Below are 19,591 nucleotides of genomic sequence, written 5' to 3' on the forward strand. Positions count from 1 at the left end.
CTAACTGAAGGAAGGGTGAGTAAGGGATTTGAAAGCTGGAGGGGGAGGGGGAGATGCAAAATGATAGGAGAAGACAGGAGGGGGAGGGATAGAGCCAAGAGCTGGACAGGTGATAGGCAAAAGGGGATACGAGAGGATCATGGGACAGGAGGTCTGGGAAGAAAGACGGGGGGGGGTGACACAGAGGATGGGCAAGAGGTATATTCAGAGGGACAGAAGGAGAAAAAGGAGAGTGAGAGAAAGAATGCGTGCATAAAAATGAGTAACAGATGGAGTACGAGGGGGAGGTGGGGCCTTAGCGGAAGTCAGAGAAGTCAATGTTCATGCCATCAGGTTGGAGGCTACCCAGACGGAATATAAGGTGTTGTTCCTCCAACCTGAGTGTGGCTTCATCTTTACAGTAGAGGAGGCCGTGGATAGACATGTCAGAATGGGAATGGGATGTGGAACTAAAATGTGTGGCCACTGGGAGATCCTGCCCTCTCTGGCGGACAGAGCGTAGATGTTCAGCAAAGCGGTCTCCCAGTCTGCGTCGGGTCTCACCAATATATAAAAGGCCACATCGGGAGCACCGGACGCAGTATATCACCCCAGTCGACTCACAGGTGAAGTGATGCCTCACCTGGAAGGACTGTTTGGGGCCCTGAATGGTGGTAAGGGAGGAAGTGTAAGGGCATGTGTAGCACTTGTTCCGCTTACACGGATAAGTGCCAGGAGGGAGATCAGTGGGGAGGGATGGGGGGGGATGAATGGACAAGGGAGTCGTGTAGGGAGCAATCCCTGCGGAATGCAGAGAGAGTGGGGGAGGGAAAGATGTGCTTAGTGGTGGGATCCCGTTGGAGGTGGCGGAAGTCTAAAATGTCTAAAGATTTTGTGTGGACAGGCAATACCCATGCTCAGCTTCCCAGATGAAATCCCTTGCCCTTCTATTATCCAATTGTCAATAACCTCTCATATGGTCCCGAACAGTAACCACCCAGCATTCTACTCCCATGTATTGGAAAGCTTCCAAATGTCACAAGACTAACACCCTTTGCATGCTTAAAGCAAAGGAGATTGAGGCAGATAAAAGATTAATCTCCAACAAATGCATCTTAAAAATGCATTAAATTAATACTTTATAATTGGTATACTCAAAAAGGAGTTAATTTTGGATCAAAGGAAAAGGACTCAAAGAGTTGACATAGAACTCAAAGGAAAAGGACTCAAGGCAGTACTAAACATCGCATTCTTGCTTTGTCATTGAACAATTTGATCAAAATTTCTTAGTTACTTTTTACTTTAATTATTCAACCATTACACAATACTTTAATCTGCTCACATTCTAGTCAGACCCTTCAAATAATAATTCTCCACAATTCTCTCCATTCTGCAATTGTTTTAGTATAATTGAAATCCCTTGTAATTGCAACATTTTAATTGTTTTGTTCAAACAGCTCTTCACTTAATTTTTCTACTTGAAGAACAGTTACTAGTTCAAATTATTCTAGTCCTTCATCTATACCATCTCCATTATTTGCAGCTTTGAGTACCTTGGAACCCTCCTCAAAATGCATTTCCAAACATTTAATTTCAGAGTCAGGGTTGTACAGCAGGCATAAAGGCCCATAAGCCAATTGTGTCCATGTTGATCTTTATGTCTATATACACCAATTCTATTTGCCTATATTAGAACTAACTTTATATTGCCTTCTCAAATGTCTGGCCAAATAACTCCTAAATGCAGTGATTCCATATCTCTTGCAGTGCATTCCAGATATTAACCACACTAAAGGCAACTTCCTTTAAAACTCCAGACTCCCTTTTAAACTTTCTAACTTTCACCTGAAACTTATCATTGGAAAAACAATTCCCACCAACCACTTACACCACCTCTGCCTCTAATTTATTTAAGGGGTCACTCCTCAGCCTCCCTCAGTACTGAGAAAACAAGCCCAGCTTATCAAATCTAAAGATCACCAATCCAGGCAAATCTCCTCTGCACTCTCTCCAGCACAAGCCACATTCTTTCTAGAGAGCATGCAATACTCCAACCAAACTTCTGCAAAACTGCAACGTAACATCCGAATTATATGCCCCAACCTCCATAAGCATATAGTTTCTTCAGCACTTCATTAACCAATCAACAGCGATTGCCAACATGTTCTTTCACTTGGCTTTGATTTTTTTCCTTGTTTTGTTTCTGTGGAAATATCTGCATCATTTTACAACATTAAATACAATTTAATACTTTGTTGTTAATACTGGGTTGTAGACCTACATCATACAACTTATTGCCAGTTGTCAAGTTTTACTGAGAATGTTAGGTGCAAATATTTGGCTTTGACAGATCTAGACTAGATCTAGACTGAAGGAGGGAGGAGAAGATGGTGGCGCGACACAGCACACGCGGCCGTTCTGAATGATATCGATTATGTGTAACTAAGGGGCCATGCACAATCCGGATTTGATGGAGACAGCCATGAGAAGCACGGAGGAACACCTGGAGTAACTTCTGAAATGCCTGCTTCGCTGTCACTGTGCGATCGAGAATCTCCGGAGGGGAAGGCCCCACATCCTTGGCTTTGCCTATTGCCTGTTGCCGGGGCCGGGGTCGAAGCACTCGGCAGAGATGGTGCTCGGCACTCAGTGTCGTAGGGCTGGTCGGAGGCTCAGAGTTTTCGGACGGACTCGGAGTCGGACTGTGGTCGGATGCTTCCAGGATGCTGCACCGGCAAGTTGGCGGCGCTGGAGGTTCACCGTCTGCGTGAGATGATGGGACCTTAGAGAGACTTTGAGACTTTTACTGTGCCATGGTCTGTTCTTATCAAATTACAGTATTGCTTTGCACTGTTGTAACTATATATTATAATTATGTGTTTTTTGTTAGTTTTTCAGTCGGTTTGTCAAGTGTTTCTGTGATATCATTTTGGAAAAACATTGTATCATTACTTAATGCATGCATTACTAAATGACAGTAAAAGAGGACTGCGTGTCCTCATAATCTAAAAAAAAGAAAAAAAGCAGAATTTATACGTGAGCAAGTTTACAGGTTAACAAAACCTTTTTTTAAAAGAAGAATATTATCTAGAACTGGGGTTCCCAGCTTTTTTTAATGCCATGGTCCAATGCCATTAAGCAAGAGGTCCGTGGACTCCAGGTTAATAACCTCCGATCTAGAATATTTACTATGCTTTTGACATTTGTCTTGCTTTCCTTCCTGCCCTTTTGCAGAATACTTACAGCTTCTCCTCAACAATGAGGTTCACCCAACCATCTTTGTCCAGGGTGTACTCTTCTGAAATGCAATCACCAGAAGTAGTATGTGTGGGAAGATGTTCAATGTCATACCATATCCCCATATACTATAGAAAAGAAATGCAAAAATATTAGTTAATTTTGGCCAGTTATACCAATCATAATCCTGGGAAATAACTCAACAAAATGCCAACAAATTCAGACATTTTAGGAGCCTTCTTTTATTCAGGCTGACCTCCGCTCCAACCTCAAAGTACAGACTCAGATCATTTCTGTGGTTGAAATGTAATCACTATCCTAGCAAATAATACTGTAAGGCAACAAAGCAAATAACCATATTTGATGATAATGATTATATTTATGAGGTACAACATTGGTGGTAGAGGGGTTGGGGTTTTCGGTATTCATCCTCAAAAATATCCAATATAAAACTGTGCACCTGAAAAGGTAGATGGATGAATGCTTTATCATTTCCCTAAGACCATAAGGCACTGGGGCAGAATTAGGCCATTTAGCCCAACAAATCTGCTCCATCATTCCATCATGGTTGATTTACTCTCTCCCTCAATCCCATTCCCTGCCCCTTTGTCAATTTAATTACCGGTAATCAAGATCAACTCAGCATCCATTATAAATATACCCAGCAACTTGGCCTCCACAGCCATCTGCAGCAATGACTTACACAGATTCACAGATCTCTGGTTAAAAAAAAATTGCACTTCATCTGTTCTAAATGGATGTCCCCCTGTTCCTAAACTTCCCAACTATAGGAATCATCCTCTCCATCTTGGCCTTTCAATATTTGATGGGATTCAATAAGATCTCCCGCAATCTTTTAAACTCCAGTGGATATAGAGCCACAGCCAAATGTTCCACATACATTAACCAGTTCATTCCTGGAACACTCATGAACCTCCTCTGGGTCCTCTTCAATCCCGAAAGATCTTTTAGATAAAGGGCCCAAAAGTGCTCACAATACTCTAACTGTGGTGTGGCCAATGCCTTAGAAAGTCTCAGCATCTAAACAGCTGTCCCTTGAGAAATGCAGTGCTCTCTCAGGCCTATATTGAAGTGGCAAAATAAATTGCATGCTCAGAATTTATTTGAAACCAAGATGTTCTGGCCCTATTACACAATTTCATAACTAATGAGCCCAAGTTGACAAAATAGAAATGAATGATCTGCCTTTTGCTTAAATCATTATTGTTCCACCCCACATCCATGCACGCATTCAGAGTCAGAAGGCTTGATTCCTACTATAAATGTAATTCAAGGTTCATAGTTAAAGATAACAAAATATTTCTTTAGATACTATTGCATCAGTAATCAGTGCAGTAAGATAGCAGCACACTCAGATGCAATGGTTTCTCTGGGTTCAACCAAAGGTGTAATTTTTCTTCCTTCATGCCTTTTTGTGACTGCGACACACTGCTGGATATCAAGAAAGTCAAGTACTGCAGGTCTACTCCACGAGCAAGATGTTTGATAGCGTCAGAGCTGGACTTGTTGTGCACCATATTGCAGCCTGCTTCATCTACCCAGGGAATACATTGTCAGAGGTGGTGCACAGAGTTCAGTCCAACAGATGGTGCGGTAATTGTCTGGAACATTTTTGTTGTGATTGCAAGACACTGTTGGATATTGGCAATGTAGAATACTGAGAGTCCGATTCACTGGTTCATTGGTGAAACTGACAGCTAGGAAGCTACGTTGCCTCAGTTGTTGCATGGACAAGACTGAGGGTGTGAGTCCAGATAAGACTGAAACGAGGGCTTGCTATAGTTCTCAACAAACACTGGTTCATCCACTTGGACACAGCTACATGTTTGACCTGGGCCACCGTGTCATACCTACATGTCTGATCTGGAGAAAGTGAATGGGTTGAGGAAGAGATTGCTCAGAATGAGAGCAAGCTCAGCCAGGCAAATGAGTGTAATAGTGGAGCAGAAATGGTTAGACCTCAGCTTCCCCCAAGATACCAGAATGCTTATTTATCTCCAGGGAAACATTTAAAGGTTTTCCAATTATCCAAACTACTTGTTTTGCCCTCACAGGCCATACCTCCATAAACTTATAGAAGAGGATAGTATGTTGCTACTGTTTCTCATTCACCAGGTCTCCATCCTGCTTGAAGTGCAAGACCAGCGGTCCCCAACCACTGGGTCGCGGACCGGTACCGGCCGCAAAGCATGTGCTACCAGGCCGAGAGGAAACAATACGAGTCAGCTGCACCTTTCCTCATTCCCTGTCAAGCACTGTTGAACTTGAACATAGGGTTGCCAACTGTCCCACAGTTGCCGTAGGGGTTGGCAACTGTCCCAGGACATTCCGTATATTGGAATAAATTGGTTTGTCCCATATTCTTCCCCCCCACCCCCGCTAAGGTAGAGCGTTCCTATGAAACCTTTCATGCTGAAATGGCGTGAAGCGAAGCAATTACCATTAATTTATATGGGAAAAATTTTTGAGCATTCTCAGACCCAAAAAAATAACCTAATAAACCATACCAAATAACACATAAAACTGAAAATAAATAACACTAACATATAGTAAAAGCAGGAATGATATGATAAATAGCCTATATAAAGTAGAAATAATGTATGTACAGTATAGTCAGGAAGATGAAGGCAAAACCGATTTGTCGGGGGGGGGGGATCAGTATGAAAGCACATGCGCACACAGTTGCCCACGCAAGGCTTCATGTTCATGGTAGCCTTTCCTGGGGTAAAGTGTCCCAGGATTTGACTGCTACTTTTGTCCCTTATTTGGGAGTGAGAATGTTGGCAACCCTAACTGTAAAAGACATGTTGAGGCCAGTTTAACCCTACTTGAACACCCCCCCCCCCATCCGGTTGGCCAGACCGCAAGAATATTGTCAATATTAAACCGGTCTGCGGTGCAAAAAAGGTTGGGAACCCCTGAAGACTTAGTTTTTGGGAATCCTGATCATAGCTTTTATTTGTATAACAAGTGTCATTTACAAGATTTTAGATTTATAAAAACAAAAAAGAAATGAATGAAAACAGTTCAGTGAGAAAATGCAAAATATATCACCCAAGTATTCATTCAGCTGATTGAGACAAGTTAAAACAAGACATATTGGACAATCCAATATTCAACTATAAAAGGGTGTTAAGTGTGTTTTTAATCTTTCTGTTACAATTAGTTACTTAGAAATAATGTTATTAAATTCTGCTATATTAATAGAAGATCTTGAATCTCTAGGAAGATATTTGCATTCTGAATATGTGACATAGGGAGCCCAAAAAAATTCTGCATTATATTTTACAACACTTGTCCCAAAAAAATTGCTCTTCATGAAAGTTATGCAAATCATTTTTATTGATGCAATCAATGCTATTTTATCAAGAGCAGGAACTCAAGTGAGACAGCAGGAATGCTTTCCATTAATGCTTTGTTGGATTATCCAACAAAACTCTCAAGCTGAAATAGTGAATAATAAGGAGGTCATATACCCTCTGAAAATCCATGCATTGACCATTCTACATAGGAAAGAAAAGCTGCAGAAAATAGGGAGCCCAGCCCAATATATCACAGGCACATCCCTCCCCACCACTGAAAGTATCAACGATAGGTGCTGCCTCAAGGCGGCAACATCCATTAAAGACCCCCACCATCATGAGGCCAGCTGTATACAACTCTGAAGTCTCACACCACCAAATTCAAAAACAACTACTTCTCTTCAACCATTCAGTTCTTAAACCAACTGGTAAAAACCTGATCATCACTTCAGTGAAGCAAAGCAATGACCCCTTTGCCCTACTATAGACTCAGTTCCTTATTGTAGTAGTGTTCTTTCTTGTATAATTTGTGTTTTTGGGTGAATGTTGTCTCTACTGCTACATGCCTGTAATATTGTTGCAAGTAAATTTTTCATTGTTTTAATGTCATAAACTCCAAGTTGTACTTGCGCATAACAATTACAATAACGGGTAAAATTTGTACTGAGGTACTAATAAACTTTTAATACATTCACAAGATAAATCAGCACAGCTTGACTGTTAAATATATCAAAAGATACTACTGAATGTCCAGCAAGTTTTGGCAATCCATGAAAAATTATCCTACTATTAATATTTCATTGACAAGTTTTTCCCAAAACTGTTCTTTAATGATATAGCAGTGTTTTCTAGATTTTTCCATACTTCAGTTATCAACAATTGTTAATCATTTCTCTGCATAGCTTTTGACCAAAATAAATAAGATTACCACCTCCTGCGGATATGTTTAACTTAATAATGTATTTTAAAAGTATCCATTTCATGCCAATAGTATGTTAACATGCATCGAGGGCGAGTTCCAGAATTTGTTAATGAGCCATTTATCAATCACTGACATAAAAATCTGGTTCTGCTGCATTCAAAAAGTCATGCAATTAACTACTGGTGTCCTTTAGAGTAATATTCTGATCTATCACCTACAAAATGCACTGCAGTTATTAACCAGACTGCTGTAGCCAAAACCTTAAACTTGTGACCTCCACTACCAAGTAGGACAAAGGCACCTGCAAGTTAGCCTCCAAGTCACATACAAGTGTTCTTAATTCAGAAATATATTACCAGTTCTTCACCACTGATGTGTCTAGATGCTGGAACTTCCTATGCAATACTACTGTGCAAGTATCTTCACCAGCAACACTATAGCTGTTCAATAACGTAACATGCCACCATTCTCTCAAGGGCAATTAGGGGTGAGGTAATCGACACTGACTCTCCATTGACTGCCTACACCCTGAAAATAAAGGGCTTCTCAAATATTTATCACAAGTTAAATGAGAAAATCTTCTATAATCAACCATCTTTGATATTCATTATAGTCATGCTATTGGCCCTTCTCCTTTGTTGATTGTTGTGAATAATGAACCAACACTATGGCAAACATTGGATTGTTTAAAACTTGTTTAAACTAGGATTTCCATTCCAGGCAATGGGGGAAGTGGGGTCCATTTTGATCGGGCTGATCAGAAATAACGACCAAAATGTGAAAGAGCCCTGTGAACAAACGGTGCACCATTCTGTCGCTTCAGTTGGGCGCTGTTCATTGACATGTATCGTGGCTGCAGGGAATAATAAATGTGAGGACCTCATACAGCCGCATGGTTCACTAACCTTCGATAGGGAGAAATTTTCCTGTAATTCTACTTTGGGACATTCACCGCGGACATTTTTGCTGTTTGCTCCAGGCAGGCAGATGATCGAAAACGCCAGCATTAGCAGCGGCCCCTGCATGTTAGCGTCTCAGGAGCCCCCTGAAAGATAAGAGAGTACAACAGGTTATTCGCTTCGTTCATTCGGAGGGTACAGAAATAGAAGAAAATAGAAATAAATAGAGGGTGGGGGGTAACTGAAGCATTTCTACATGGAGGAAGTAGTTTGTTAAGCAACGCTAGTTCTCTGGGTACCTTGACTGAAAAAAATGCAGTTACTTTTTTGAAGAGAGAATTTTCAGTTTGCAGGCTAATTCCATTTTAAAATGGATGGAATAACCTTGCTATTACTCTATCCCCCAACTTCCTCCCGTTTGAAAACTTATCCGTTGTGCAAATTCTGAAGTGTTTTCTACTCTTCCCATTTCCTAATTTAAGAAGGCTGTTGTGGATGATGACAATGTCATCTTAAGGTTCATTTGGCATATGCACTTTACCCCTTCGGCGTGTTAAATCTTGGATTCAATTGGTCTTTTATTTATTGAGATAGAGCACAGAATAGGCCCTTCGAGCTGCGCCTCTCTGCCGCCTCAGATTTAACCCTAGACTAACCACGGGACAATTTACAATGACCAGTTAACCTACTAAACAGGACATCTTTGGATTCTTGCTCTTTGCTAAAGACAGAATCATCTTAATACAGTATCCGGAAGTCTAACAACAAATTATTAAAAAGAATTGTTCCCGTCTTTCTTCAAGCTTTGTTTGATTGTAGAAATATTGATGAAAGTATCCGTGCATTTAAATCGAGCTCCTTCTGATCAGTAACAACAGGAATTCTGCAGATGCTGGAAATTCAAGCAACTTTAATGTGTGTTCCTTCTGATCATTGCCTGTATTTAAGAATTTACTCGTTGAAGTAGTTACCATATTTTGTAATTTTGAATTTAAAAAACATACACGTGTCAGAATTATTTAATTCCTGTTTCATATTCAGATTCTACTTAAACATCGCAGGGAGCGGTGCACTGTTCGGGTCGTTTCCGTTTTAACATAATGCACTTCTCTGGGTTTAATCTGTCCAGATAAGGACGGAATTTAGTGTATCCCCGACTTTTCATTCTCCGGCAATGTGCGAATAGTTCTTTCGTCTAAGATTTCTTTAAAAAGCAAATATTAGACGAAGGATTTAAAACTTTTTTTTATAATCTGGGAATAATGTTGTAAACGTCTTTGACAATTAACTGCATATATTCCATCGTCCGGCACGTTCTCTATCTTTTACGCACAGTTACTACTGTTGCTGTAGCATTCTCTCAGAACTGATAACGCAGCTCCCCAACAATCCGAATTCGGTGGGGCTCCAGGCGGTATTTGTTCCTGTTTCTCTAGAGTCATCTCAATATAATATAGTCCGCTCGTTAAAGGTGAATCCAATCTATTCCGGCAAATAGTTTTACCTTACAAGTCATGTCAATTTTTTCAACAAAATAACAATCGCTTTAGGAAAACAAGACCGTTTATCAGTTTATTTGGGGCTTTCATCTACGTGTTGGTTTTTTTTGAAAGGCTAGAATTTCCTCTCAAGTTCCCAAATTCCGATCACCGGTTCCTTCAATCATACTTCATTAAAATTAACATAAAACAGGCAAAAATATGACATTTCAATAAGGGCCATTCATATCCAGGAAACTTAATTATAACCACTTATATATTCTCCTCCCTCTGTATAACTCCCCAATAGCTTACCTCAGAGCAAGCCGAAAGAGTGATGCTGTATTCTGGCACTGACTCCCTTTCAAGTATAACATTATCTACTACACCGCCCACAACCAACCCTATATCCGACCAACCAGCTTTCGGTAGTAGGTCAGGTGAGAGCAATCCCACCCGAAGCGCTAGGGAGGATTACAGTCATGCCTACATCTGTAAAAGTGTCTGTTACGCTGTTAAATACTGTGCTGCAACTCTCGAAAATATTGAATTCTATACTGCACGTGTTATTAATACTTGGTAAAATTAAGGCACTATTTACTTCATAGCGTGCTTTTTTATGCACCAAAGATTCCCCATCGGTCTTTTACTCGAGACGTAATGGCGCGGCCCCCCACTTTGGGGAACCACAAACCTATTGGCACCAGAGCTTCGAAAAATTTCAAATTTAACCTCATGTCCATGTTGGTTCTTACAAAGAGCAAACTAATTTAACCCTTAACTATATATTTTATCCAGGTTCCAGCAAACTAGTTACAGTAATTTTAAAAGCACATCCAATGGCCTATTGGTGTCATTGGATTCAGACACTGCATCAGCTGTTGTTTTCACCTCAATCTACTGAAGGATGACTTCTTTCAAAAAGATGTATCATTTCCACTGACTCCTGGGAATCCCTGGGCCACAATTGCTCAAATGAACAAGGTGTATAGAAGATCCAATCACAAACAAGAGAAAATCTGCAGATGCTGGAAATCCAAGCAACACACAGGGAATGCTGGAGGAACTCAGCAGGCCAGGCAGCATCTATGGAAAAGAGTACAGTCGACATTTCGGGCTGAGACCCTTCCATGGATGCTGCCTGGCCTACTGGGTTCCTCCGACATTTTGTAGGAGTATAGGGGATGTAGGGTTTTACTTAAGCAGGAAATGAGGGAGGCAAAAAGAAATCATGAGACATCTCCGGCAGATAAAGTAAATGAGAATCCCGAGTGATACTGTATTAAGAGAAGAAGAGTTACTGGGGAGAATATAAAACCAAGGATGTAATGCTGAGGCTTCTTAAGACATTGGTCAGACCACACGTGGAGTGCCTTATTTAAGAAAGGAAATGCTGATATTGGAGAGGACCAGAGGAGCTTCACGAGAATGATCCCAGGAATGAAAGGGTTAATGTACGATGAGTGATTGATAGCCTTGGGCCTGTACATTCTATACAACTCCTTGGCTGGAGTTTATAAGAATCAGGGTGGATTTCATTGAAACCTATCAAATATTGAAAGGCCTAGAGAGTGTGGATGTGGCAATGATGTTTCCGATAGCGGGGAAGTCTAGGACAAGAGGGCACAGCCTCAGAATACAAGGATGTCTTTGAGAACAGAGATGGAGATAATTTATTTAGCTAGAGGGTGGTGAATCTGTGAATTTCATTGCACAGATAGCCGTGGAGGCCAAATCATTGGGTATACCCTCTGTGGCGACTTAATTGGGTTCAGGAGTGGAACCTGGTGTGATCTGCTGTTGTAGCCCACCCACCTTAAGGCCCGATTGCTGTGCATTCAGAGATGCTCTTCTGCACACCACTGTTGTAATGCATGATTATTTGAGTTACTGCAACTCCTGTCAGCTTGAACTACTCTGGCCATTCTTCTCTGAACTCTTTCACCCACAGAACAGCCACGACCTGGATGTTTCGTTATTAAACAAAGCATTTTCACCCACAGAACAGCCACGACCTGGATGTTTCGTTATTAAACAAAGCAATTTCACCAACAGAACAGCCACGACCTGGATGTTTCATTATTAAACAAAGCATTTTCACCCACAGAACAGCCATGACCTGGATGTTTCATTACTTTTTGCACCATTCTCTGTAAACTCTAGAGACTGCTGTGCATGAAAATCTCAGGAGGTCAGCAGTTTCTGAGATACTCAAACCACTCGGTCTGGCCCCAACAATCATTCCATGGTGAAAGTCACTTAGATCATATTTTTCCCACAATCTGATGTTCTGTCTGAACAACAACTGAACCTGTTGACCATATCTACATGCTTTTATGCATTGAGTTGCTGCACATGAATGCTTGATTAGATATTTGCATTAATGAGCAGATGTGCAGGTGTACCTAATAAAGTGGCCACTGAGTGTATTTAAAGCAGAGGTTGATAGGTTCTTGATTAGGAAGAATGTCAAAGGTTCCAGAAAGAAGGCAGGAGAATGGAGTTGAGAGGGATGATAAAGATTCAAAAATTCAAAGCACATTTATTATCAACAAAGAAGAGAAAATCTGCAGATGCTGGAAATCCAAGCAACGCACACAAAATGCTGGAGGAACTCAGCAGGCCAGGCAGCATCTATGGAAAGGAGTGCAGTCGACGTTTCATGCCGAGACCCTCCAGCAGAACTGGAGGGAAAAAAATGAGTTAAAAGGTGGAGGGAGGGGAGGAAAAACACAAGGTGATAGGTGAAACTGGAAGGGGAAGTAGAGAAATAAAAAGCTGGGAAGGATTAGTGAAAGAGATACAAGGCTGGAGAAGAGTGAGTCTGATAGGAGAGGACAGGAGGTCATGGAAGAAAGAAAAAGAGGGAGGAGCACCAGAGGGAGGCAATGGGCAGGCAAGGAGATAAAGTGAGAGCAGGAAAAGGGGATGGGGAATGGTGAAGTGGTGGTTGGGGGGGAGGACATTTCTGGAAGTTTGAGAAATCAATGTTCATGCCATTAGGTTGGAGGCTACCCAGACGAAATATAAGGTGTTGTTCCTCCAACCTGAGTGTGGCTTCATTACAACCATAGCGGAAGCTATGGATAGACGTATCGGAATGGGAATGCGAAGTGGAATTAAAATGGGAGGCCACTGAAAGATCCTGCTTTTTCTGGGAAACAGAGCGTGGGTGCTCAGTGAACCGGTCTCCCAATCTATATCAGGTCCTACCGATATACAGGAGGCCATACCAGGAGCACCAGACACAGTAGATGACCCCAACAGACTCACAGGTTAAGTGTCACCTCACCTGGGAGGACTGTTTCGTGAGCACCACAGGAATGTGTGCTTAGCCCACTGCTCAACTTGCTTTACTCCTATGACTGTGTAGCTAAGTACAGCTCCAGAAACATGTTTAAGTTTGATGATGACCCCACTGTTGTAGGTTGTATCTAATGTGTTTATAAATCAGCATACAGGAGAGAGATTGAAAATTTGGCTGAGTGGTATAAATTGAATGCTTTTTGCTCCTTAATTGCGTTCTGTGAAAAAAAGTTGCAATTTCCACTTATGTTTAGGTGAAATTGGACAAAATTTGGAAAATCGGATGCATCTAGGAAACTTCCCTTTGTGTCAGGACAGACTACCACATTTCAGAGAAAACCTGAGAGTCTGTTGGGGTCAACTACTGTGTCCAAATCAGAAAATGCCTTTAATTTAAAATAAAATGAAGGTATGTCAGAGTGATCCGCTGACATTTTGGTAATGTCTCTCATGGGTTCCAGAGCAGGCATTTTCTCCCCATTACCTCCCCCTTCAACAGATAATATGATTTTGCTAGTACTGGTTGAGGAATGAAAGTCAGTCAAGCCATTTCTGCTATTGCTCTTCAAATTGTGTTCTTTCAAATCCAGCGAAGAACTTTGTTGATGTGTCCATAACATCTCATTCAAAAGGAATACTGCTAATATTGCAGCAATAAAACATTAGTGAATCTATTAGGAAAAAGGGAATTTGTGGATGAAACATGAGTTATTAAGGTTTCCATTTTCTAATTTTGCCTCGACTGTTTGAAAGACAACTTCATATTAAGGTATGCAAAGTGATACACCAAAACACTATTCCTTCTCACACACATTTACTATCCTACCTTTTATTTCAGTAAATGAAATATGGTCATACACTTCTCATATCCTCTTCTGGGCATGAAAATCATTCCATAAAAATGATTTATGGTCATGCACTTTGGTCGTAGAGATATATGTGCAGACTATTTTCTAAATGGGGAGAAAATACAAAACTCTGAGATGCAAAGGGATGAGAATCCTTGGGCAGAACACCCTGAAGGTTAACTTGCAGGTTGAGTCGGTGGTGAGGAAGGCAAATGCCATGTTAATATTCATTTCAAGAGGTCTAGAATACAAGAACAAGGATGTGATGCTGAGACTTTATAAGGCACTGGTGAGACCTCACCTTGAGTATTGTGAACAGTTTTGGGCCCCTCATCTTATAAAAAATGTGCTGGCATTGGAGAGGGTCCGGAGGAGGTTCACAAGGATGATTCCAGGAATGAAAGGGTTATCATAAGAGGAATGTTTGATGGCTCTGGGTCTGTACTCACTGGAATTCAGAAGGATGAGGGAGAATCTCATTGATAGCTTTCCAATGTTGAAAGGCCTAGACAGAGTAGATGTGGAAAGGAAGTTTCCCATAGTGGGAGAGTCTAGGACAAGAGGGCATAGCCTCAGAATAGAGGGGTGCCCTTTCAAAATAGAGATGTGGAGAATTTTTTTTAGCCAAAGGGTGGTGAATTTGTGGAATTTGTTGCCACATGCAGCTGTGGACGCCAGGCTGTTGGGCATATTTAAGGCAGATATTGATAGGTTTTTGACTGGACATGGCACCAAAGGTTACGGGGAGAAGTCTGGGAACTGGGGTTGAGGAGGAGATAGAAAAAAAGGATCAGCCATGATCGAGTGGCAGAGCAGACTCGATGGGCCAGATTCTGCTCCTATGTCTTATGGTCTTAATGGTCTAACAATGGCATCACAGGTATAGAAACCTTTTGCCATATTAACCTTCATAAATCAATGTACTGAGTACAGGAATTGGGATGTTGAAATTCTGTAAGACATTGGTGAGTCCTAATTTGGAATTTTTTTTTCTTCTCCAAAAATACTTTATTCAAAATTATTACAAAATCAAGTTATTTACATATAAGAAAAAACATTCGTTGACTCTGAGTCCTTATTCAATAAAGTTATTTACAATAAAATGATGCGTTGACTCTCTGTTCATTTACAAATGAAAGATGTTTACAATAAACCGTTCATTTACTCTCAACCCTTGGTCAAGAGTTAAGACTTATTAACAATAAAATTATCAACAATAAAGGCAGGCGTTGGCTCTAATGCTTTTCCCAAATTAACAATTCCACCCACTCCTGGGGCACCATGTTGATTATCTGTCCACACCGCTGATGAGGGTTAGTCTCCTCCCCACCCAACCCCTCACACTCCCACGGGTGATGAACCTTAAACTGTGGTCCTTCCCCACCAGGCCTTCGCGGTGGCCGCACCAAGCTTGAGTGCATCCCTCAGCACGTACTCCTGCAGACGAGAGTGAGCCAGTCGGCAGCATTCAGTCACCGACATCTCCATGTGCTGGCAGACCATCAAGTTTCGGGCAGACCAAAGCGCGTCTTTCACCGAATTGATGATCTGCCAGCAGCACCGGATGTTTGTCTCCGTGTGCGTCCCCAGGAACGGCCCGTAGATCACAGAGTCCTCGGTAACACAGCTGCTGGGCATGAATCTTAGTTACTGTCACTTCCATTCTCCTCCACACCTTCTTTGCGAACCCACAGTGTGCAAAGAGGTGAGCCCCCGACTCCACCCCATTACAGTGCTCCCGTGGGCAGTGGGGTGCGGAGACGACATTCCGGGCGTACAGGAGGGATCTGACTGGGAGGGCCCCTCTCACCGCCAGCCAGGCGAGATCTTTGTGCCTGTTGGTGAGATCTGGCGATGAGGCATTTGTGTCCCGTTTTGGTCACTTACTTCTCAAAAAGATATAAATAAGACTGAAAGAGTGCAGAAAAAATTACAATGATGTTACAGGGACTTGAGGACCTGAATTATAGGGCAAGATTGAATAGGTTAGGACTTTATTGCTGAGAATGTAGAAGATTGAAGGGGAATTTGATAGAGGTATATAAGATTAAGTGTGGTATAGATAGGGTCAAGGCAATCAGGCTTTTTCCACTGAAGCTGGGTGAGATCCAGGGGGACCAATATCCTGGCGGGGAGGTTTGCTAATTCTGTTGGGGAAAGTTTAACCTAGGATTGCTGGGAGGTGGGAACCAAACTGGAGATGGAGGAAGAGGCGGTTGGCTCACAAATAGAGCAAGTTTGGAGATAGTGTGAGAGGGAGGATAGACAGGTGATAGAGAAGTGATGCGCTCAGACTGATGGATTGAGATGTGACTACTTTAATGCGAGGAGTATTATGAACAAAATGGATGAGCTTGGAGCATGGATCAGTTCTTGGAGTTATGATGTTGTGGTCATTAAAGAGACTTGGATGGCTCAGGGACAGGAATGGTTACTTTGAGTGCCAGGCTTTAGGTGTTTCAGAAAGGACAGGGAGGGAGGCAAAAGAGGTGGGGGCATGGCATACTTGATCAGAGATAGTGTCGCAGCTGCAGAAAAGGAGGAAGACACGGAAAGATTGTCTACTGAGTCTCGGTAGATGGAAGTTAGGAACAGGAAGGGGTCAATAACTCTACTGGGTGTTTTTATAGACCACCCAATAGTAACAGGGACATCGAAAAGCAGATATGGAGACAGGGTCTGGAAAGGTGTGATAATAACAGGGTTGTCACAGTGGGAGATTTTAATTCCCTAAATATCAATTGGCATCTCCATAGAGTGAGGGGTTTAGATGGGGTGGAGTTTGTTAGGTGTGTTCAAGAAAGTTACTTGACACAATACGTAGATAAGCCTACGAGAGGAGAGGCTGTACTTGATCTGGTATTGGGAAATGAACCTGGTTAGGTGTCAGATCCCTCAGTAGGAGAGCATTTTGGAGATAGAGATCACAATTCTATCTCCTTTACCATAGCATTAGAGAGGGATAGGAACAGACAAGTTAGGAAAGCATTTAATTGGAGTAAGGGAAAATATGAGGCTATCAGGCAGGAACTTGGAAGTATAAATTGGGAATAGATGTACTCAGGGAAATGAACGGAAGAAATGTGGCAAATGTTCAGGGGATATTTGCAAGGAGTTCTGCTTAGGTACATTCCAGTGAGAGAGGGAAAGGATGGTAGGGTACAGGAACCGTGGTGTATAAAGGCTGTTTTAAGTCTAGTCAAGAAGAAAAGAAGAGCATACGAAAGATTCAAAAAAACTAGGTAATGATAGAGATCTAGAAGATTATAAGGCTAGCAGGAAGGAGCTTAAGAAAGAAATTAGGAGAGCCAGGAGGGGCCATAAGAAGGCCTTGGTAGACAGGATTAAGGAAAACCCCAAGGCATTCTACAAGTATATGAAGAGCAAGAGGATAAGATGTGAAAGAATAGGAGCAATCAAGTGTGACAGTGGAAAAGTATGCATGGAACTGGAGAAGATAGCAGAGGTACTTAATGAGTACTTTGCTTCAGTATTCACTACGGAAAAGGATTTTGGCGAGTGTCGGGATGACTTACAGTGGACTGAAAAGCTTGAGCATGTAGATATTAGTAAAGAGGATGTGCTGGAGCTTTTGTAAAGAATCAAGTTGGATAAGTCACCATGATAAGTTCCAACTTCATAAAGCATCAATTTGGAACATCTGGACAGCAAAGATGCATACATTAGGATGCTCATTATTGATTTCAGCTCAGCAATTAACACCATCATCCCCTCAAAACTAATCAGTGAACTCCAAGACCTGGGCTCAAAACGTACCCCATTGTGTATTTGGATCTTGGATTTCCTCACTTGTAGACCCTCACTTGTTACTCCAGATTTAATGCAGCACAGAAAACACACAATAAGATAAAGAACACAATAAATACTAATGATAACGCTTATCGATGGAGGATCTACTCACTTGTAGATCCAAATTTTGTTTGGATTAGCAAAAACATCCCTCCATAATTTCCATTAGCCTAGGAGCCCCACAGGGATGTGTGCTTCGCCCACTGCTCTTCTTGCTTTACACCTATGACTATGTAGCTAAGTACAGCTCCAACAGCATGCGTAGGTTTGCTGAAGACGCCGCTGTTACAGGCTGTATCTCAGGGGTTTATGAATCAGCATACAGGAGGGAGATTGAACATTTGGCTGAGTGGTGTGAAAACAACAACCTCTCACTCAATGTCAACAAGACTACTGATTGTAGACTTCAGGAAAGGGAAAACAGGTTCATAAGCCAGTATTCACCGGAGTATCAGAGGTGGAGAGAGTCAGTAACTATAAATTCCTGGATGTTAATATCTCGGAGGACCTGTCCAAGACCCATCATATAAATATAATTGCAAAGAAAGCACAACAACACATTTTCTTCCTCAGGAGTCTACAGAGGTTTGTCATGTCATCAAAAACCTTGAAAAACCTCTATAGATGTGTGATAGAAACTTCTATAGATGTGCTATGACTGGCTTCACTATGGCTTGGTATGGAATACCAGTGCCCTTGAGGAGAAAATCCGACAAAAGGTGGTGGATTTGGCCCAGTGCATCATGGGTAAAACCCTCCCAACCATTGAGCACATCTACATGAAACATTGCCACAGAAAAGCAGCATCCATCATCCAAGATCCTCAGCACCCAGGCCATGCTCCTGTCTCGCTGCTGCCATCAATAGAAGGTATAGGTGCCTCAGGACTCGCAAACCAGCTTCAAGAACAGTTACTACACCTCAACCGTCAGGCTCTTGAACAAAAGGGGAGAACTACTCTCATTCTGCTTCTGGAGTTCGCAGTCCGATTTTAAGGACTTTTTAATCTTGTTATTTCCATATGACCATATAACAAGTACAGCATGGAAACAAGCCATCTCAGCCCTTCTAGTCCGTGCCGTCCATGTTATTATTTATTGTTATTTATTTATATCTGCATTTGTACGGCTTGTTGTCATTTGATCCTGTTTACAGCTACTACTCTATAAATTTGATAAGTATACCCACAGAAAAAGAATCTCAGGGTTGTATGTACAGTATGTATTCTGATAATATTTTTACTTTGAAATTTGAACTTTGAACTCCATGAATCACTTCCTACTTTTCCCAGTTGAACTCTATCTGCCACTTCTCAGCCCAGCTCTGCTTCTATCAATGCCCTGTTGTAACTTATGACAACCTTCTACACTATCCACAATGCCACCAACCTTTGTATCATCTGCATACTTACTAACCCTCTCTTCCAAGTCATTTATAAAAATCATGAAGAGCAGGGGCTCCAGAACAGATCCCCATGGAGCAATACTGGTCACTGAGTTTCAGGCAGAATACTCTCCATCTACCAGCCCTCTGCCTTCTGTGGGCAAGCCAATTCTGAATTCATGCAGCTCAGTTTCCCTGGATCCCATGCCTCATGACTATCTCAATGAGCCTACCATGGAGAACCATGTCAAATGCCTTTCTGAAATCCAAATACACCATGTCCACCACTGTGTCTTCATTAATTTGTTTTGTGACTTCCTCGAAGAATTCAACCAGGTTCATGAAGAATGATCTGCCCCTCACAGAGACATGCTGACTATCCCAAATCTGATTATGTTTCTCCAAA

General features: G+C 41.7%; 1 protein-coding gene across 2 annotated transcripts in view; it reads right to left on the reverse strand.

Moving 5' to 3' along the window:
* LOC134344749 (apolipoprotein D-like) overlaps nt 1–19,591 on the reverse strand; it is a 52,528-nt gene that overhangs the window by 14,148 nt on the left and 18,789 nt on the right. Inside the window, exons 1-3 of one of the 2 annotated variants that reach the window (XM_063044833.1) lie at nt 10,154–10,188; nt 8,367–8,506; nt 3,223–3,344 (exon numbers count right to left, since the gene is read on the reverse strand). In XM_063044833.1, coding sequence (XP_062900903.1) covers nt 3,223–3,344; nt 8,367–8,486 — 242 coding nt within the window. In that variant the 5' untranslated portion in view covers nt 8,487–8,506; nt 10,154–10,188. Of the gene's footprint in view, nt 1–3,222; nt 3,345–8,366; nt 8,507–10,153; nt 10,189–19,591 lie in introns of those variants that run through there. The other variant, XM_063044834.1, reaches the window with a different exon arrangement.

The sequence above is a fragment of the Mobula hypostoma genome, chromosome 4 (assembly GCF_963921235.1).
Source record: "Mobula hypostoma chromosome 4, sMobHyp1.1, whole genome shotgun sequence".
Lineage (NCBI taxonomy): Eukaryota > Metazoa > Chordata > Chondrichthyes > Myliobatiformes > Myliobatidae > Mobula > Mobula hypostoma.